Source organism: Narcine bancroftii, chromosome 3 (genome assembly GCF_036971445.1).
Source record: "Narcine bancroftii isolate sNarBan1 chromosome 3, sNarBan1.hap1, whole genome shotgun sequence".
NCBI lineage: Eukaryota > Metazoa > Chordata > Chondrichthyes > Torpediniformes > Narcinidae > Narcine > Narcine bancroftii.
Window position 1 is genome coordinate 141,336,128 of NC_091471.1, and position 22,799 is coordinate 141,358,926.

The following is a 22,799-nucleotide window of genomic DNA, read 5'->3' on the forward strand; positions in this document are numbered from 1 at the left end:
AATATGATTATTTGGTCCAACCAGTACATATTCGTGTTTACTTTAAGTCTACTGTCATTCCTCACCATAGTCTTATCAATCAATCTTGATTCCATTTGCTCTCAACAAGCTTCTTAAAAGCAGCTGTACCATCATCTTCAATTACTCCTTCCAAATTCCAGATCTCACCATTCTTTGGTGGAAGCCAGGTTATTAAGGCAGAGATTGACAGGTATTTAATTAGTCAGGGCATCAAGGGTTGCAGGGGAAAGGCCAGAAGATGGGGCTGAGTAGGAGGATGGATCAGCTCATGATAGAATGGTGGAGCAGACACTATGGGCCGATTGGCCAACTTCTGCTCCTATATCTTGTGATCTTTGGGTGAGGTAATGCTTTATTTAAAATCTCAATTGGATTTATTTTTAAACTGACTATAATATATTCACGTTGTGATCCACCCCAGATGGAAACATTCTGTATACACTCCCAATAAAATTTTCCATCATGTTTAAGATCTCTATTTTAAGGTCTCTATTAGTCACCCCTAAGCTTTCTTTACAAGAGAAACAAGACCCACTCTATTTGTACCCCAAGATCCCTTTCTTCCGCTCCCAACATGAAACCTTTCAAGAAACTATTACGCCACTGACAAAAATATACCATCTTAGATTTATCGATATTAAAATTCATATGGTAAATGTTGCCTATTCTGACATTCGATAACATTCTTTAGTTTGCCTTTAGTAAACTATTGCCCCTTATTAAGTATTGTGAAAATTTAGAAAGCATCTTTGATTAACAATTGAGAATTTGGAATGTCAATTATGAACAACAGTGGTATCACTATTGCTTCTTGTTGAACATCACTACATCCCCTGTACAAAGCTACATTTTACCCCTAATCTCCAAAGGCCAGTTTGTTCAGTCTGAGAATTTCTCCCCAATTTCACATTATCCAACAAACTTGTTATTCAGTTTTGAAGTACCTTATTGAAGATTCATTACTTTTACACTGTTATCTCTTCCAAAGATATCAATAAGGTTGGTCAAACAAGTGCAAGTCATTTTTTTTTAATGTTACAGTCCATTACCAGAAAATATAGGCTCATAAATCTTGGGTGGAATAAGGTAACTGATTTAATTTTACATTTACAGTATGACTGACATTTGGATAACTCATTAAAATACAACTAGTATTTACCACTTACAATTGGTATGTAATTTACAATACGGGAAAAGGGTTCTTCAGACAAGATATTTATTTTAGATACAAGGCCAGTGAGCTGGAAAACTATACACATAATATTCATTGAAAGTTTAATGATAAAATCTTTGATGGACTCCAACATTTTTGTGCATATAGACAATTTTTGTAAATATAAATGTTAGTAATTTTTAGTACATTTACAGTTGGTAAGCACTTTATAAATGATCTGAAAAAAGTTATGTACAATATAATTATCACATTCCCGAGATAAGGTGGTGGTTATATTACTGAAATGATGTTGGTAGCTTTTAGAGATGGATGTTTAACATAACTCAGTTCCCATAATGAACAGATGATCTTAGAAAGAAACACATCTCCAAAAATGCAGCAATCTGATACTTTGTTTTACAAATAACTCAAACATTTGGCTGAAATGGAACATATATTATGCAATAAGATTCTAGGACATAAGTATGCTAGAGCCATGGCAAGCTATACCATGCCAGTCTAAAGATTATGAGCCATCTTGCTACCACGATAACAGCAAATTTCACTCTGCATCAGTGACAAGGAATGCAAGACTCTACCCTGCAGAATCTGCATTCTTACAATGTTTATTTTTAAACGATATCTGTAAACCACAGAGAGAATTAAAGTCTCAACCTTCCAAAGTTACCAACTCAACAAGAGTTGAGTTCATGTAGTGCACATTTCTTCCTCCATGGTAATCATTTTGGTAAACACAAACTATAGAATAAGAAACCATTGGCCTTTATTGTTCAATACTGGCAAGGAATGTGGGATTCTGTTTTTTTTTTAATTTGTAGATTGTGGTGATCTGAAGGCCACTGCCAGCAATGTGGCAACATATGTTTAACAATTTATTAGCAGTACTATTGTAACTACCACTGTTAAGTCTATAAAGTGTCAAAAAAATGTCTCAACTAATTTAAGCTTAAATAACCTGGACCTTTAATTAAAAAAAAATTAGAAAATTAGTTCAGCTAAAACATACTTTACAGACTGGACATTTCCATGATTCAGACTAGAATTCAAAGTAATTTTCTATTTAAGGAATCAACTGCTCAGACCAGATTCCTGAAGTAACTAATAGCTTCTCCTTGTACCAAAGTAACAATTCCAATTGGCATTTAAAGACTACAATAACCTACAGAGTGCATGAAACTAACAAACAGTATCAAAGGTAGTCTTTGCAGACAAATCATGGCAGCATGCACTTAATTACAGCTATTGAGTTGACTCCAATAATTCCCCCTTTTTGATGATGTATGCTGCTTGTATGTAAAGTCTCAAGTCACTTCATAAATTGATCCATGGCTCATTCAAGGTAGAGCATGCTGGCTAGAATGCCATCAGTGGCAGGTGTAAAAAAGGCATGATGTTAACAACATGATCGGGTCACTTTGCACCTTTAATTGGAGTCTCTGATTCTGTAGATTGCCGTTCATCAGTCCATGCTTTTCTAGTATTCTTCAGTGCGAGTGTTCGTTCTTGGTCCACCAACACATAGTCTACTTTTTCATCCGCTGCTATGGTACCTGTACCATTACTTTTCTGAAAAATAAAAAAAAATCTTGTAAAAGACCCCCAGTGTGATTAATTGTTTGGTTCAAGCCAAGGCTGGTATATTACAATGCCAAAGTTGTTTCAGCACCTTTGAACCTACACTAGAGTCGACATGAAATTGAAGATTTTATGCAATAAACAGTCCAAATGTAGGAATGGGCATTTCATTTTACTAGCCAAGAAAATCATCTGCATAATGTCCAAAAACTGATTTTTGCATATATTTCTGTGGGTTGACATAGTTGTTAATAAGGATGGACCTGGTAGTGAAAGAAATTTGTGAACCCAAATGATGTCAATATAATGTGATAACAGTCCAATCCTGATTCAAATGAATGTGGCTGGAAATCTAATCAGAAAGTGGAGGGTGGGGTGGGGAGTTGTTGTGAATGTGAAACAACTTTTCATAAGACTCAACTGGAAAGCCATGTAAGAGAGTCAGTTATAGGCAGATGCTGGACAGCACTGTCAAACAAACCTTAATGAATCTTCTGAAAATAGTTTAATGTTACTGGAATTCAAGTTTGGATCAGACAATTTAAGTGGCCAGCTTCTTAAGTCCCTCCAGCTTCTCTTAATTTATGTAAGAAATACAAGAAATATTTCTGAAATATTAGTGTTTGAAAGCCGGCCTGCCATCGTGGTTTTGGAAGTTGCACTGACAGAAGAATGAATCAGACAAATGTGTGGCGCTGCATCTCCAGCAATAATAATGGCTCCATTTGGATTGGTTCCTAAATCAAATGCAATTCTACACATTTTATTGAAAAAAATGATATTAATTGCTTCCCAAGAACACTTGAGAGCAAAGCCAAATAAAATTTAAAAGTATCAAACACACTACAGATTATAAACTCTCACCATATGTACCTTTCGTGGTGGTGTTGATTTTCCAGAGTCAAGATCCAGGTCTAAATACTCTACTTGTTGTTTGTCACCTTTAGATCTTGTTAAACTGCTTCCCCCATCACAACATTGCAGTACTCCCTGTTTTATGCTCTACAAAAGTCAGGAATAAATTCAACATTATCATGGGAACAAAACATTGTATAACATTCCTTCTCAGTACCACATTTCAAAACTACTGAAAAGGTTATAATTTCTATTTATGTTCATAAAATCAACTGCTTTCATCAGAATAGCATTTCAGGCATCCTGTTTGCAGGGATGCATATAACCATGTAACAATTACAGAACGGAAACAGGCCATCTCGGCTCCTCTAGTCTGCACTGATTTAAGTGAACTCCACTAGTCCCACCTACCTGCTCTCTGCCCATAACTCTCCAATCCTCTCACATCCATGCCCTCATCAAATCTCTTAAATGACAAAATTGACCCTGCTGCAACCACCACTCTCTGAGTGAAGAAGCTTCCTCTTATGTTACTTCTAAAGTTTTGCCCCCTAATGTTAACCCTTAACATGTCTTCTTGTACCAATCTCACCTACCCTCAAGGGGAAAAGCCTATTCACATCTACTCTATCTATGTCCCTCACTATTTTATATATTTCTATCAAATCTCCCCTCAACCTTCTACGCTCCAATGAATAAAGACCCAGTCTACTCAATCTTTCTTTATATTCTAGATACTGCAATCCAGGCAACATTTTAGTAAATCTTCTCTGCACCCTCTCTACCTTACTGATATTATTCCTATAATTTGGTGACCAGAACTATACACAATATTCCAAAAGTGCTTTGATTTATAAAGGCCAGGATACCAAAAGTCTTCTTCACCACCCGATCTGCATGAGAATCCATTTTCAAAGAACGATGAACCTTTATTCCAAGATCTCTCTGTTCCTCTGCATTCCTCAATGCCCTCCCCTTCACCGCATATGTCCTGTTTTGATTATTCTTCCCAAAATGAAGCACTTCACACTTACCTACATTAAACTCCATCTGCCATCTTTCTGCCCACTCTTCTAAGCAGTTCAAATCCTTTTGTTGTTCCCGAAAACCATCCTCACTATCCACAACTCTCCCTATTTTTGTATCATTCCCATACTTACCCAATTTACTACTCCATTATCCAAAAAATTAATGTAAATGACGAACAACAATGGACCCAACACCATTCCCTGAGGCACAACACTCTTCACTGGCCTGACAGACAATTATCCACCACAACTCTCTGGTGTCTATCTTCTAGCCACTGTTGAACCCATCTGACTATCTCGACATCAATCTCTAGTGCCTGAACCTTACTCACCAACCTTCCATATGGAACCTTATCGAAAACCTCACTGAAATCCAGATAGATTACATCTACTGCTCTACCCTCATCAACCTTCCTCGTCACTTACTCAAAAAATTCAACAAGATTTATCAAACATGACTTTTCCCTCACAAATCCATGTTGGGTGTCCCTGATCAGTCCCTGCCCTTCTAGATGTACAATTTTAACATCTTGTAAGAGATCTGGCTGATAGCAAACAGACCCCTCTAAAACACCTTGTAGTGAGCATTGGTCAAGTAATCTGCAGTCTAGAATATTAGCACATTGATTGAGAATGAAGGTAAATGTTGAGTTTCATATACAATCAGAAGTGAAATCTAGGAATTTCTTTGACTACATGTACCAAAAAAATGTGCAGTGTACTCATAAATGAAATTCTAGCTCTGGTGTCCATTAAAATCAAGAATTCAGGGCCAACATATTCCTGTAAGGGTGAAGGCAAGGATCACATGGCCTGGGAATTTTAGATGTCAAGGGGTATCAATGATTTGATTAATAAAGAGGATACCTATGGTAGATATACAGCTCTGAAAGGAGGGGAAGCCCTTCAAGAGTAAAGGGATAAATGAAGGACATCAAATATCACTAAGCCAATGAGATCAAGGAAAGTCCTAACACATTTTCTAAGTTTGTTGTGAACCAAGAATTACAAGTAAGAAGTGGGGACCAAAAGGGCAGTCTATTCATGATGCCAGGGAATCTTGGCAAGGTATTAAGTGAATAATTTTCATCTGTATTCACCAAGATTGAAGATATTTCAACTGAAGATTTGTTGGGACAGCAATTCTAGAGCATATAAAAGATGAAAATGGAGGAAGTACAAGATGTCAGAGCAGGCATAAAAGAGAATAAATCCCCAGGGCCTGAGATTTATCCCAGGCTGCTACGGGAGGCAAGGGAGAAGATTGCTGGGGTCTTAATGAAGATGTTTAACTCTGATGAGCCGCAGACAAAATGTCAGATGTTTGGAAGAAAGGAAATGTGGCAGTAAGGTAACTAAGAGGCAGTTAATCTGTCTCGGGCAGGAAGCTTTTTCGAAAAAAATTGAGGGACAGGATTAATCCACACTTGGAAAGGTAAGGATTGATCAGAGAAATGTCTGCACAAATATGTTAGTAGTAGATCTTGTCTGATGAATTGAGTTTTTAAAGAGGAAGCTCCATATATTGAAGGCTATGGGGTTGAGGCATTGACAAGTGTAACAATATTAATATTTGAGGAGATTTTATAAGATTTAGAGTAGATCACCTACAAACATACATTTTAAAACAGATCTTATTTGAAAGACTGAAGAATTCACATTGCAAGATCTCTGGAGAATGTAAGCACCTTTCACAAGTAGGTGTTAACTGAACTGATCATAAAATGCTTGACCATTGTCTTGTGGGAGTCATGCTATCTATCAGTACCCTTTCTGCAAAGTGCTCATAGAAAGGTCACTCCTGGATTGTTTACCTAAGATAACAACAGATGGGAGCAGAAGGAAGAACTCCTATTTGCTGGAGAATGTGGGGGTTTTGCAAGACATGAGTTACATGCTCTCTTTGGAGTTTCAGTTGAAAAAGAGAGAGTGTTGAGTTAATAGCTCAGTCAATCAGTCAGTGTGTGGGATACTGACAAGAAACTGAAAAGTGCAATCCTGAGAAAACTGTGTGAAACTGATGAAAGCAAGTTCCAGAGCAGTAGATGGTTGGAAGTGCTATCTGTCTGATGTTTCACTTGAAATAGAGGAAGGAATGGAACTCTGTGGTAGCTTGAAGAAAGAGGTTACCATCTAGAAGACTTTGATGGGGCAAGTTTCATCAGCGAGACCCTGAGGTGACTAGTGGTGGTACCTCAGTTGTGGAAATTCTGGAGCAACAAATATCTCTCTGCAAACCCTACAAAAACCTTCCCTGAGTGGTAAACATTTACCTTTCAAGCATCAAGCCTGGTGAACTTTATACATGTTAAATTCTGTGCACAGTATGGTGACTGCCAGCAACCAGAGAACTTGGAAGAAGTGAGATTCAACTGTGAACCAAAGAACTTTTCTTGAACTTACACACACATTGCATACACGTGTGCTTAGAATTAGAAGGGGGTTAATTTGGGTTATTTAAGCATAGAGTTAAGTTAATGTTTGATTCTATTTTCATGCTTGAAGTTGACTAATAATAACTTTTGTTTTAAAAACGACTTGTCTTGGTGAATGTCTATTGCTGCTGGGTTTTGGGGTCCTTTGGGCTCGTAACACAAGGCCCAACATGAAAGGCTGGTGTAAAAGGTTAGAGTCCATGGGATAAAGACAAATTAGATCCTAAATTGGTTTCGTAATTGACAACATGATTAAAAGCTTATGACTAATGTACAGGTACACAATCCTTTATCTGGACATCTAAAATCCAGAAAGTTCCAAAAACCGGCATTTTTTTCCTGGTGCTGGTACAGCGGAGGGAGAGAGAGAGAGACAGCAGCACAACTAGGTTGGGTGCTGGGGGGGGGGGGGGGGAAAGAGATGGCAGCGCAACTCGGGTGGACGGGGTGGGAGAGAGACAGCAGCGCGACTCGGACGGGCGGGGGAGAGACGGCAGCGCGACTCGAGTGGGCGGGGGAGGAGAGACGGCAGTGCGACTCGAGTGGACGGGGTGGGAGAGAGACAGCAGCGCGACTCGGACGGGCAGGGGAGAGACGGCAGCGCGACACGAGTGGGCGGGGGAGGAGAGACGGCAGTGCGACTCGGGCAGGCGGGGTGGGAGAGAGACAGCAGCGCGACTCGGGTGGGGTGAGAGACGGCAGAGCGACTTGGGCGGGCGGGGGGGGGGGGAGTGACGCCTGCGCGACTGGAAGGGGGTGGATACGGCAGCACAATTCGGGTGGGCTTAAATCTGGGGCAGCTGGCTTTTGTTTTGAAATCTGGGAAAATGCAAAATTCGGAACACACCGTCCCCCAAGGATTCCGGATAAAGGATTGTTTACCTGTTCTACAGTTTGAGATATACATTGATGACTTAGATGTCAATGGAGAAGGTATGTTTAGCGAGTTTTTGAACGATACAGAATTTGATAATAATGAAAATAATCTTTGGCCACAGAATGATGTTGATCAACTGGTAAATTGGACATGGGAATGGCAGATGGAATTCAATCCTGATTAGTGTGAAGCAATGCATTGTGGGGGGGGGGTGTTCAACAAGGGTAACACCCTTGAAAGTCAGGAGTATTAAGGAAGAATGGACCCTTGGCATACAATGCAGATAGGGTTGTGAAGAAGACATCAGAATAAACTTATACAGAATCAATTCAAATACAGAACCACCAAACACACATCTCCATAAGCATCAGGCATATTGCTACTTTTCTTTTTACTCTCTTATCTCCTTTGATTGACTCCAGACTTTTAATGAAGACCTAGACTCTTATCACAATGCCTAAATTAATCTCTGAGAATGCATGAGAAAGGTTCTTTTCCTTCAAGCTGTCCACAGATAAAGTGAACATATTACCCATAGTGAGGCTATACAATTCAGACTTGGACTGCTTGGTTGAGAACAGTAGTTACAGTTAGCCAATTGCTCAATATTTGCACCAAAAGAACATTGCATACTAAACCTTTTCACGAAAACATGGTCTTACTTAAAAAAAAGCAGCTGCTTACAGGTGTAAAAGCTGTTGTCCCCACATCTACCTCCTCACCTCTTCTGTCCATTCCCTTCCTGATACTTCCCGTTCAATGGGTGTGATAGGGACAGTGCAATAGAAGGATTCTTCACTGAAAAATGAAGCAACAGGAAGAAAAGAAATGATAAACAAAAAAAGGAAATTAGTCCAAGCAGAAAGCTATAAAAAAAAGTCGAGAAGCAGAATAGCAGGGATCCTGAGAAAAGGAGAGAAAGTAATACAATAGCAACAACATAGAAAAGGTTACAGGAGGTTTTTTTTTGCCCTAAAAGGAGCAAGAATAAAAGTGAGCAGCTTCTACAAACCCTAAAAGAATAGAAAAAAGAACCCTTAAAGACAATGAAATCAAAGTGAGAGAACACATAAATATTAATGAGGTGTCCTTCTAAATTCCTTGATTCAACCTGAATTGTTGGGAACATGACATTCAATCATTAAGATTGTACTTAGCTGAAGCACAATTTATCCTAGATACAAATACAATATTTACACAGACAACCAGATATCCAACCTACTACCTTTAGACCAGTGAGGCATTGCATTTGCTTTGTTTATACAATGATTGTTAATGAAAAGTATCCAATTAGCATTCCATCAAAGTTACTGTTGTAAGTTCTGATTGTGAATGCATAAATACTCTACCTTCAGGCACTATATTGCCGGTTTGCTGAATCTGAAACATATGACATTAAAATGGATGAATCGGAAGGTTACATACTGAATCATCCGTGGAGGGAGCAGACTCCATGGCCACGTAATTCTCCTCACTGTCCTCCTGTGAATCAGTGCTGGAAGCAGTGCTGTGAACGGAGGCTGGTCGGGGATTGACAGGAAACCTGGAGTAGCTGATTCTTAGGAATTATTGGGGGAGGAAAAAAAGCAACAGTCCAAATAGTTACACCTCATGTTCCTCCCATTAATACCAAAAACTATGTGCATATCATTTATAAACTGGCAGTGAGGCAGTGGATGACCTGATGACATGACTAATTTATAAATTATTTCTTGAAAACACAAGTCAATTAATAAACTATGTAAAATATTAATTGGTCTAACTCATTGGTTCTCAACCTTTCTCTTTCCACTCACATACCACTTAAAGTATTCCCTATGCCATCGGTGCTCTGTGATTTGTAAGGGATTACTTAAGGTGGTATGTAGGTGGAAAGAAAAAGTTTGAAAATCACTAATCATACCTAATTGACTTGTTATGTGCACGGTTACATAACTCCAAAGGAAATGGGCCAATGACAATTTTTCTCAAGCAAAATATTTCAGTAGCAATTGGATTCTCAACCTTCCCTTCCCAGTCACATATCACTTTAACCAATCCCTTACTAATCACAGAGCACCAATGGCATAGGGATTACTGAAAGTGGTATGTAAGCGGAAAGAAAAAGGTTGAGAACCACTGGCATGCCATAAGGAACTTCAAATTAAATTTCCAAATGAAACAGCTTTGATAATATCATCGCAATTTAAAAAAAAAATCAATATCGGACATCAATAAGCAATCAGAACCATAGAAAACATGCAAAACTTGGCACAAATTTTGCTCAACATTAAAAATTAATTCAATTACCCTGTTTCTCAACACTTGGCTTATTTTTTTAATCAGTTTTTCTAATAGTTACTATAGGTCTGATGAAGATGTCCAATTTAATTTATTTAAAACATTAAGTTTTTGTTTAAGGGAAAAGATCTCAGCTGATATTTCAGGACGGTACTGAGGAATTGTTGCATTGATCAAGATGACATCGTTCAGAAGTCCAACCTGCCTTTTCAAGTTCAGGTAAAAGTAATCCAGGTAGGGTACCTTTCTCTAGTGATAGATCAAAAAGCAAAACAACCTTTCAATGCAAGACTTTCTGCTACCCATCTGGCTTGGCCTAATAGTTGCACCCTCACCAGATTCAAGTCCATAGACAAAGATTTGCACACATCTTAGACTGGCACTTCAGTGTAGTTCTGAGTGAGTCCAGCACTGTACTGGAGATATCTTATTTAAAAATGTAACATTTCATTAGAATGTTTCTTCTTTAACGAAGATAATTCTATTGTTCTGCTCCAAACTTACCCCTCAACCCACACCACTAAAACATATGACTTTGCTATTTCTCTCACTGTTGTTTATGATGTCTGGCTAAATATGAATAAGCTATTAAAACAGTTAACTATATTTCACACATACTAGAGATAACTTGTTGGATTGCTTGTAAGAAAATCCTCACGGTACTAGGTAATTTGTGACCAAAAAACCTAAAACTTATTGAAACTTGTTAATAAATGAAACTGCAAATTGTCATCTGGCTGTCATCGTAGGCCACCTGGTGGCTAGCCCAAGAACCTTGTCAATTTCAATGAAATTATTCACCATCATTTGTACCAATATGCATACTTAACAGCAGTATATCATTATTAAACAAGAAAACCAGAAGAGGCTGAAGAATGAAAAAGGGCAACAATCATTGCAAAGATATTCAATAATTCTGTACACACTTAACTAATTTTCCTTAACTACAATATTAAATGTAGGTTTTGCGTCGTCAATAAATACTCATTGAATTATCTCATGTACTGCAATAGAAACCAATATTAAGCGAGAACATCCAATTTGATACACCCATTTCTTACTAAATACTTTTAGTTCTTTGCTACCTTAATTGTGGTTTTGCAGAATCTGCTGATTCTCAAAAACTCATCGCCGCCGTAATCAGGAGCAAGTATCACCCTATTCACTGACTCTCAGTGGTTCAGACACCAGGTGCAAAAAGGAAACACAAGGTAGGGCATGAGAGGGAGGAATGAGTGTGGAGGGATCAGACTATTCCACCAGAAAAAGAGAAGAGAGGGGTATTAGCCTATGTTGCTGGTGGGATGTACCTAGGGTTTGGATTTGACTGAATTAGGGCCTGATTTCCCCTACTCCAGATATGAAAGAGAGCAAAGCAGCACAATTCCTCTTCAACCGCGAGCTTATGGCACAGACACATGGCAACTAATTTCTATAAGTTGCCAGTAGTATTCCAGAATCAGAATTTATTGTCATGAATACATCACAAAAATTACTGTTTTGTGGCAGCATCACAGGTGCAAAATTGTTATAAATGACATTTTAAAACAAATAAATTAGTTCAAAAAAAGAGAAAGAACAATATCATCTGTGGTTCGTTGTTCATTTGAAAATCTGGTGACAGAGGCAAGGAAGCTGTTTCTGTACCGTTGGGTGTTCTGCAATTTTGTCTGAATCGTCCACAATTTAGAAGTCTTATTTTTGAACTTTCATCTTCAGTTTAAGTAGGACGTTTAGTCTCAATAATTTTAGAGATTCCAATGATGTGAAATTCCAGAGACTAATGACTGATGCTTAAACCCAGAGACAGAGATTGCAGCTGTCATCACCGGAGAGAGAAAGAACCTGCTGGGCTCTACCCTTGTTTTCTTATGTTTGCTGAGCTTTCCAACTGTCTATTCACTGCCAAAGTTAGACCCTCATCTTTCTGCTGGTGTGGAGCCTCCTCATCTTTAATGAGCCTTCAGCCACAGGCAGATGTTTTTGTTTGATTGAACTGGACAGTTGAATGGCAAGACCCCTCCATTTGAATGCAGCCAAACATTGGGCTCCTAATATTTCTCAAGCATGTTTAAATTAAGACATCTGGTCCTAATTTATTATTCCATTTACAATAAGCTTCTTCAAATATTTTGTAATGGTTTCACACTTCAGATTTGAAGTAATTTTTTTTCACTCCCCTTCCTCAGCAGAATTAGTTGAGGCTGTACAAAAGTTACTCTCTATCACTTCAGTGATTCAGCAGGCTGAGAGAATTGTTTAGCACTAACTAAACAATGGAGTTACTACTTGTGAAGAGATGGACACCTGATTGCAAGATTTTGCCCAAGGGGGTTTCACCCCATTTAGAATTTAAATTCTTCTTAGGTAAATTCCAGTTTTCAGAGGCCAGACTTCCAAATCATTATATTTCTTGATGCACAGCAATTAATGCTAAGAAATGATCCAGTAGATTCCAAAAAAATTACTAAACCTAGCCAAAATAACCAGCATTTCCTCTATTCTATTCTGCTTACCTGTAGCCAGCTACCACATCCTCGACTAGCTAGACTAGGTGCTTGAAGCAAAAGCAAAAGCCACATTTCTTTATAGCTTTAATTAATACCCAAATTGACGAGCAGATGTGACAGCAGGAAAGAAAGTCAGGAAAAAAATACACCCATTTTCATTTGTGGACTTCAGAATTCATTCGTATAATGTGAATGATATTCGGGTCTATTTTAAAAAAAATCTGAGCTAGACCTCAAAAATTAGTCAGATTTTGTAATAATATTGACCAAGTTTGCAAATAATAGTCATTTTGATGAAGAAAAATGAACACTATGCTATTTTCAAACAAAGCAGCTTTCGCCAACTGAAACCTAATCGTTACATAATGCTACTGAAAAAGGATTGTTTTATCAAAAAAAGTGAATTCATCTGATTTAACTCAACTGTTAGCTTTATTTAACTTATAATTTAAAAAAAAAATAACGTGTACTTCTTCCCTGTAAAGGATGGCAAGTACATTGTGCGACCAATCTAAGCAATTAAACATTTCAGAACCAGGTCTATTTTAGTTGGAGTTTGTCATGTTTCTGTACAATATACTGAGCAATTAGCTTCAGTGGTACAAAACAAGCACTGGCCTGCATGGATTATATTTCTTCAATGTCACTGCCACAAACACATTTCTTAAAGTAATACAAGTAATACAAGGTTTTGCTTTTGTAGAGCTGGGTGCAAACCAGTAATCCAAAAGCATTTATTCTCCTGTCTTGTATTTATCCCAGAGATGTCAATTAAGGAATTAGTTAACAATTTTACAGAATAATTTACACTTTGTAAACACAAAATCTATATGAAGAGACTGAGAGCTTAAACCCTCTCTGCAAAATGATATTCACAATTTACAATGTGACAATTGGCTTGAGTAAAAAAATATGATATGTATCAAATAACTCAATCGTATTTCATTTGAATTCTTCTGGTGACATGACAGCATAAAAATAGCAATTGAATGGAAGATTTTCCGACACAAAACTAGAGACCTGAAATATTAATAGCTTCTCTCTGCAGTGATGTTCTGCATTTCCAACTAATTCTATTGTATTCACATAAGCAACTTTGTAGAATGAATGACTATATTGGCTATTTGGCAATAAACATGCTCTATGGAGAGTGAAAAAAATAGTTTGAAATTATGTTGGATCATAGGCCTAAATTGAGGATAAAATATCTGTGTTCAGAAGGGTTGGGTAGGGGTGAAGCAAATCAAGAGACATAGCTTATGGTGTCCTTAAGACAAGTTCTGACAGTGGAGGATATGAGTCTCTGGTGGATTGTCTTTATGGCAATACTATATATTCATAAAAGGGAACTTTGTTTTCTAAGATTAGCATGGTCAGAAACCTCCTTTTCGATGCATAATCACAATACTCTGACATGGAAATCCTTAAAAATTTGCAAATATACAGACAATTCACCAGAAATCTGCTGAACAAAAAAAAAAATGATGAAAAAAGCCGCATACAACAGAAGTGATGACTTACTCTCTGGTAAAGGTTTTAGTCACAGGTGATCTGACTGGAGCCAATTCCTGCATTTCTTCAAATTCAGGTAAAGGTTTAATTTCCAGTGGAGCAGGTTTAACTGTGGTATAAAAAGTGCACATTAATATATCTAGTGTTGAAAGAATAAGTTAATTACTGGCCATTATCATTTATGTAAAGCATACAAAACAGCTCAGGTGGCACTTTCGCTTTATTTTAAAAAGAAAACCCTTTAAATGTGAAAGCATTTAATAGGCAATTAATACTTCAGAGAGATATTAACTAGTTTTACTGGGTTCTTAGAAAATATTCTGTAATTAACGTAACAACATGGTAAATTTTACATTTGACTCAAGTTTCAACCTTGTTTTGCACTTTTCAATTCTCAATGGTTATGACCACTAGAAAATCATTTAAACATTATTCTCTCAATTGTTACTTCAGATAAGCAAGTCTGGTAACACGTCAGCAAGGAAATTTCATAATGTGGCTGCACAAAGTACAAATGGACTGACTGCATGTCTGCACTCAACCTCAAGATCAAGGGATGGAAATGCTGATTTTTGCATCATGCCTACCCAATTAATGGGAAGCTTCACAAGTTAGTAATTCAGGCACCCAAAACCAGTAATTTTACATGAATTCATTCAAAAGCTGAAGAAACCGTAGGCATTGTACCAACAAAACTATCTTCCAACTACTAAAATTCAAGATCTGCTTTATTTTGTCAGCCATGCAATCAAGTTAAAAATATTAATGCTTTAAGTCCTATCGTCATTCTTTGAAACCACTCAATGATAGTTATGGTGAACTCAACAGGAGTTTGTGATAGAAATCATTTGCACAGCCAATTTCCAAACCCTTAATCTACTCCTTTCCCTCTCTCCAAGTTATCTGTTTTCCAAAGATTTACGAAGCAGATTACATGATAGTTACATTTGGGTTTACAAAATATCTGAAGATATTTTCCCCCATGTTATAATAAATTACATCACAATGTAGAAGGCTAAGTAGGATGGCAAAAGTCCTCGACATTTTAATTTACTGTCTTTTCTGCTTCCTCTCATTTGATTGGTAGAGGTCTTGACGTTCACTCATGTTCCTCTTAGATCAGGATATACAACAGCTGACACAACAGTCCCTGTCTCAGTCTTTCTAAATAGAAGGCTATTCAATTGTCAGTCAAATGCTCTTTTGGGTTTAACTGAATCGCAAACAAAAGAATCAAGACGGCCTTTGTTGCAGAAGGAACAGCAATCAGATAAGATGATAGATTGCAGGTGTTCTACCAATGTAGAAGATTCAGAATTACAAGCAAGTAGATTTCATTACTCATTCAGGAATAATTAACAACCTTATGAAGATTTCTAAAGGTAGATAAAACCCCAAAAATGCAAAGGTGTAATTCCTACAGACCAATTAAGCAAAAGATAACATGTTGATGGAGGGTTAATTTAATGAATCCATTTTAATGCATGGTCGATTACTGAAAGTTCAATTAAAAGTTCCAAGCCATCTAAATATAACATGCTGAACATTACCTACCCTTGTGTCGTCTTGGAGTAAAGTCACCTATGGTTTGAGTATCAGTTCGTTCTAAAACAGGTTTAGCTCTTAATATTTTAGGGCTTTGACCTAATTGATGAGAAAAGAAGACTCTTCGGTTATAATTTTTCTTCATTAAACTGGCAACACTGGATTTCAGCATGGTCTGTTAACAAGTGCAAGTGTTAATCAGCAGAGCAAAAGCAATGAATGTACCACTGGCTGATCATCCAGTCCTCACCATGCTCATGCTTAAGGCTCAAAGCATTGTTTACTGTTTAAACAGAGGAGCAAAAGCTACTGCATGCAAGTGTCCTATTGGTTGAAGAATAAAACAGGCAATTGCACAAAGAGTTAAATATTTCCCTGCTCTTGCCAGGAAAAACAATAGATTTTGCCCACACCCTCATTGCAACCACCAAGTTCAAGGTACACACCTTCCATCCTCTGTGTTTGGGTTACCAGTTTTCTGATATCCTATCTAAACATGGAACGTTTTCCATTTCAGACAGCCACCATCATCAACAAGGGTTTCAGTGCATGGTTCAATAGAGAGTAAAGCTTTCTTTTGTTTATCCCAACATCCCTTTTCATAAGCATTTCAAACCATTGAATTGAAGACGTTTTACTTCAATTAAAGGTTTTAAATCCCAGATTTTAACTGTTTCTTTTAGCCACAGACATGCTGAGGTATTTCCAGCATAGTTTTATTTCAGATTATCAGCATCTGGACTCTATAAATCATACAGAATCAAAAATCTATATTGGATGCATTTTCATTCTCTGTAATATCGGTCAGTAAACATCTTCATTCTTATATAGTTCACTTAGCAATCAAGGTCCTTTGGAATCACAACTTCTGAAAGTTAAAGTCAACTTGAGTCATTACTTCCATCTTTCAAATGACATGAAACAAACGATACTGACTATATTCTATACACCTAAAGTTAAATCACATCCATACAAAATTCTACTTCTTCCAAACCTCTAGTGCAGTGGGTTCTCAACCCTTTTCTTTCCACTCACATACCACTAAGTATTCCCAATGCCATAGATGCTCTGATTAGTAAGGGATTGCTTAAGGTGGTATATGGGTGGAAAGAAAAAGTTTGAAAACCACTGTTTTAATCATACCTAACTGACTTGTTATGTGCATGGTTTCATAATTCCAAAGGAAATGGGCCGATGACAATTTTTCTCAAGCAAAATATTTCAGTAACAATTGGGTCTAGAGCAGTGATTTTCAACCTTCCCTTCCCACCCACATACCATGTTAAGCAATCCCTTAAAGTGGAAAGAAAGAGGTTGAGAACCACTGCTCTAGTGCCTGATCAACTTGTTGAATCGTGCAAAGTGGGAGAACTAATTGAATTGAAACATTAACCCTCTCTTTCCACAAATACTGCTCTACAGATGGATTTTTATTTGCATCTATATGACCATTCACTGCATGCACATGACTAATGTCAACATTATTTCAATAGGATCAAGTAAACATTCTTCATAAGATGGAGCTTAGAAATTCAACCAGCAATGGATCAAATCAAAGTTGTGCAGTCAGGAATGGTAGATGGAGCCTTCAAGAACATCCCCATCCACTGTGATGAGGATCTAAAGGCCAGGAGTGTTGAAGATCTGGATGAAGCCTTTACTATCATTGTTAGAAATATTTTAAATGGATAATCTAACATATCTTCATCGGGAGGTCTTCATTACAGAAGCTTCTCCTCAGCTAACTCATTTCACTCCAAACAATATCAAGAAATAGCTAACAGAATTTGATAGAGCTATGGCAATAGGACCAGATCACATATCTCCATCTCCAGTACCAGCCCTGTGCTCTAAACTTGCTGTCTCGCTATCCTAGCTGTTCCAGTGAAGTTACAACAAGGGGATCAACTAATGTTCACAAATGCTCAAATACATTCTTTTAAGAACAAAACTGGGAAAATGCTGACCAACCTGTTACTGCTCACAGTTATAAAGTGATAGGAAGTGTACAGCTAGCCCTTACTTGCTCACCAAGGCCAGTCAGCTACACATTTCATGACTCTGGGTTCAAACATTAACTATATAACCATATACAGCACAAAACAGGCCAGTTTGGCCCTACTAGTCAATGCCAAAACAATTCCCCACCCTCCTAGTCCCACTGACCAGCACCTGGTCCATACCCCTCCAATCCTCTCCCCTCCATGTAATTATCCAGTCTTTCCTTAAATGTAAATAACGTCCCTGCTTCAACCACCTCCGCCGGAAGCTTATTCCACATCCCAACCACCCTTTGCATGAAGAAATTTCCCCTCATGTTCCCTTTATAATTTTCCCCCTGTAATCTCAAACCATGGCCTCTGGTTTGAATATCCCCCACTCTTAATTGAAAAAGCCTATCCACATTGACTCTGGGCCTTTTAAAATCTTGAACACCTCCATCAAATCCCCCCTCAATCTTCTACGCTCCAGAGAAAAAAGCCCCAGGCTGCTCAACCTTTCCCTGTAACTCAAACCCTGATGTCCTGTCAACATTCTTGTGAACCTTCTCTGCGCTCTCTCTATTTTGTTTATATCCTTCCTATAAATCGGTGACCAAAACTGCACACAGTATTCCAAATTTGGCCTCACCAATGCTTTGTACAATTTCATCATAACATCCCAACTCTTGAATTCAATACTCCGATTTATGAAGGCCAACATTCCAAATGCCTTCTTCACCACTCTATCTACCTGAGTATCTCATGCTTATTACTGTGGAAGAAAGCTCTGGGATTTGAGTTCCATCCTGACTTTTCACACCCAGGATCTAAAACAGTGTTTACACTGACAGTCAAGTTCCAGTAACAAGCCTTCTGAAGTGATTCCCTATGGTACCAATTCAACATTCGACTTAAGGTGGCATCAAGGAGCTTGGTAAACTAAAAGCATCAAGGAGAAACCTTTTGGGGTCAATCATCTCAGTCCCCGGATGCCCTAATGCAATGACTGCCACTGATGACATAAGGTGAGATCACCTCACACAAAGTGAAGCAGACCACACCTGCACCACTAACCATAAACTGGGATGCCATTTAAATGCTGACATTAAAAAAAATGTCTGCCGTTCTAGAACAAAACTTCACAATTCTTCTTAAAAAATGCAAGGTAATTGGCAGAGACACACAGCCACTAACTGCAAGGTGCTTGATATCTTTCTTTGTGTGTTCCTTGTGGCATTTTCCATGCAGCTGGTGATTTGGAGTTGAAGACAGGGAAGTTTCAGAAAGTCAATGTTAATGATGTCCTTTTAGAGAACGCAAGGACCAAATCTTCCCATCTTAGTCTTGCTAAAGGGTGCTAACTGTCCTTTTCTCTCCGTGGATGCTGGCTGACCTACTGGACCTCTCTGGCTTCTCTTTGCTCAAGGAATAAACCATGACTAGTTACCATGTTGGAATGGGGAATACATCTCGTGCTTCTTTACAACTATTTTTTAAAATAAGCATTTTATCTTTCCTCACTGGCAGCTCAAATATCACGTAATTATTGCCAGATAATTTCCAAGTCTTTTAAATGCTTTCCTCTACTAATTACTTGGGATTTTGTTTATATTCTTATTTGTTCTATGAACAATGTAAACACTGTTTTAGATCCTGGGTGTGAAAAGTCAGGATGGAACTCAAGTCCCAGAGCTTTCTTCCACAGTAATAAGCAGCAAGCCTGTCGCTTCCATGCAGTGGCGGGGTGGAAGAAAGGTTTTTTTTGTATCACTGTGTCACAATGAAATACCATTATATAATGGCTTTTGTTACCACAAATAGATGACTTTTACACTCAAAAGTTGAGACAGTGGATTTTTATGTACATTCTTCCCTGTGCCAAGGGTGAAAATCCAATCAGTTAGCAGGAGGGAAGCCTGCCATTTCTGCTTTTTCAAAGATTCAGAGGAAACAAGTTGGGAGATTCTCACCAGAGTCATGCTTTGGACCTTTTAAAATTAAGAATGCAGTTGAGAATACTCTTCTTTGTTCCGGAGTCAGCCATTTTAAAAAGCAGAAGCAGCTTTCATTTGTCATTGTATTCTAGTCATTGCATTTGTCACATTACATAATTGATTTGGGAATAGCTGAACCAGAGACCAAATGGTCAGTGTTCCCAGAGTGTTTACCAATAATAGCAGGTTGCATACAAGTCCATCTCAAAACTACAACAGGATAAACAAATTCACATAAAACTCTAGCAATCTACCTAAAACAAACAAGAACAACTCAATTCTGGGGAAAAGTTCTACAAATAGATGTTCACATATTTCCTTTACCTGGTTGCAATCAAGTTTTTAATACAAGTATTTAAAGAATATGTATCCTTTCTACCATATTTCCCCAATAACATCTCCATTATGATAATATCTCATATGCCAACCTGAATTTGCAACGTTGCAGGAAATTTGTCCACAAATATTGAGTTTTGCTTAGCAATTCCATTATTTGTGTTCAGAAGGTTATACAAATGCACATCATTGCTCGGCAGCCCAGGAAACAGTATCACTAGAAGACTACAATTCACTGCTATTTTTTCAGTAAAAAGATTATAAAAATAATTAATGATCTTGCTTAATGTAATCTTCTTTAGATAGCAAACACTTAGTGACTTGCGGGCGAGGAACCCACAGAGATTGCAGGCGACTTGAGGTCAAAGGACTTACGCCAGGCTATGGACCATGTATTGGAATTGAGATTCGAGAGGATGCTGAGGGTAAGGAGGGCTTCCAAAGGGCCCTGGGAGCTGAAGGCTTTCTCATCACATTGGATGTTTGGATCTGGCCTCAGGTTGCTGATTGATTAAACTGAACTGGAGTCTGGTGTGGCTGCATGAATCTGCGGGAGCGCTGGAGGTGAATCCATGGACACTTGATGGGGGACTCTCTTTTGCTTCTCTTTCTCTGACTATAAGGGGCACTGGGCAATGCTAACAGAGAATCTTTGTCTGACTTATGGAAACTAAAGGCAATTTTGTGTAATATTATATTTCAGTTTTATTACATTACAAAAAATAGTATCTGATAACTATCTAGGGATTGGTGCCTAGCTGGCCGTATCTTGAGCAATTACAAAAAATAGTATCTGATAACTATCTAGGGATTGATGCCTAGCTGGCTGTATCTTGAGCAATGTGAATTGCTGTTTCAAAAATGCAGACATCCATTTGAGGCTGCAGATATCCCAGAATCATCTATCTAGGCCTTAAAATTGTACAGAACAAGGACTGTGGTGGGACAAAGGGAATTACAGATTTCCCTCCCACTGTTTACTCAAAGCATCCAAAAGGTAAGGAACGCTTGCACTTGGGTTGCACTTTCTTTCTTCCTCCTCCTGTCTGGAGAGAAATTTGACACCCAACTGGCAAAATGACTCCAATTATAAAGTGTTTCTGAACACAAATCCAAATGAACAACGTCTATAAACCACGAGGGGGAATTACACCAACAATGCAATCTCAACAGTTTTCAACCCACGTGGGACTGATCATCACTGACTATAATGGAATAAACATTTTCTTTTCCATTAAATAAGATCAAGAATCGATATATAAAGTACATTATGAACCAAAACAAAGGTCAATTCTATTTAGATTTCTCTTGAAAGTTCACCTGAAGTTGGGAATATCAGATGAACGAATTCTTAAGTTGCCCAAAACTATCCTTACAATTATTGTTTTCTGTCACTGTAACAATAAAGACAACTTAATCCTGCAGTAAAGAAATTTCCAAGCTCTAACCAAGTTGGAACTTTAGCATTATAAAGAGGGAGAATTGTCTCTTCATCTAATGATGGTAAAAACCACGGCTCAACTGTCGGCATTTCAGTCCAAGAGATTGTGAGTTCAAATTCCACTTGAGATTTAAGTACAAAAATCTTGACTGAAATTCCAAAATCAACATTACCTTGTGATACTATCATTTGGATAAGCCCAAAACTGCAATTCAGTCTGCCACCACAGATAGATCTACATATTCCCAGGAAACTATTTTGAAGAGGAAAGGAGTTATCAATAAAATTCTGGATAAAATGTAGCCCTCCAAACAGAATTTCTTCTTTATAAGGTATTTCTGTTCATAGGAGCTTTGCGTGTACAAGTATCGTATTACTTGAAATGCAATAGACTCTTTCAAAAATATTTCAAAACATTCTGGGATGACCCAAAATCTTGAAAGGTTCTTTTATGTAATCCTCAACACTATAATCTCAACACCGAGTATTACCGGTGTTACTGTTATTGATTGCATGAAAGCAAAGGACTGAGTAAATTAGTGGGTGGTCCAGTGTTGTGAGCAAACTATTCAAGTAATAGTCTTCAAAGTTTGATGTGCATGTTATTGTCACTAGGATCTCAGTAAAAGGAAAACTTGATATTATGTCCACTTGTGAAAAAAATCCATCAGTCAAATTACATAATTTGTGTTTCAGACAAGAGTTGTTTCAGAGAGCATTTTAAGCTGCATATTAACATGGCGATAAAGAATCAAGTTCAGACCCGGGAAAAACATTGCAGACAGAGCATTTTCTCACTTGCTCTGCTGTTCCTGGCACCAAGATACCCAGTGAACCTAGTGACAACAGTGATGCGGAAAACTTTGATTTCCCTTCCTTAATAAAACATGAAAATAATTTTGAATTTCAACTTTAATGCAAATGTTGTTAAAATTAACCCAAGTCTCAGCGGCAAGTGCAAAGTGGTGATAAAGTAAAAATGTAGCCAGCAGCGTCCTCCACCAGCGGCAGCTACACAATAAAAGCATTTGGCAGGTATGTGTACTCAAAGCCCTGCAACAAGAGCACACCAAACTGATACAGTGTGTGTGTATATATGCGTGTGTGTCACACACACACACACACACAAAATTAGCAAGTACAATCACATTCCAAACATAATCAAAACATTTTAGCATTTATTTTAAAACTGCTATCAAAGCAGCTATTTCACAACTTGAACTAGAGTAATTGA

General features: G+C 37.8%; 2 protein-coding genes across 6 annotated transcripts in view; one reads left to right on the forward strand and one right to left on the reverse strand.

The window, feature by feature from the left end:
- Window positions 1–10,398, forward strand: part of ints10 (integrator complex subunit 10) — a 121,346-nt gene extending 110,948 nt beyond the window's left edge. The window contains exon 20 of the mRNA XM_069925271.1: window positions 10,366–10,398. Coding sequence (XP_069781372.1) covers window positions 10,366–10,383 — 18 coding nt within the window. The 3' untranslated portion in view covers window positions 10,384–10,398. The remainder of the gene's footprint in view (window positions 1–10,365) is intronic.
- Window positions 1,035–22,799, reverse strand: part of gab1 (GRB2-associated binding protein 1) — a 262,884-nt gene continuing 241,119 nt past the window's right edge. For 2 of the 5 annotated variants that reach the window (XM_069925278.1, XM_069925281.1), the window contains 5 exons: window positions 15,822–15,911; window positions 14,277–14,376; window positions 9,391–9,523; window positions 3,635–3,772; window positions 1,035–2,761 (listed from right to left, as the gene is read on the reverse strand). In XM_069925278.1, coding sequence (XP_069781379.1) covers window positions 2,606–2,761; window positions 3,635–3,772; window positions 9,391–9,523; window positions 14,277–14,376; window positions 15,822–15,911 — 617 coding nt within the window. In that variant the 3' untranslated portion in view covers window positions 1,035–2,605. The remainder of the gene's footprint in view (window positions 2,762–3,634; window positions 3,773–9,390; window positions 9,524–14,276; window positions 14,377–15,821; window positions 15,912–22,799) is intronic. The other 3 variants (XM_069925279.1, XM_069925282.1, XM_069925280.1) reach the window with 3 other exon arrangements.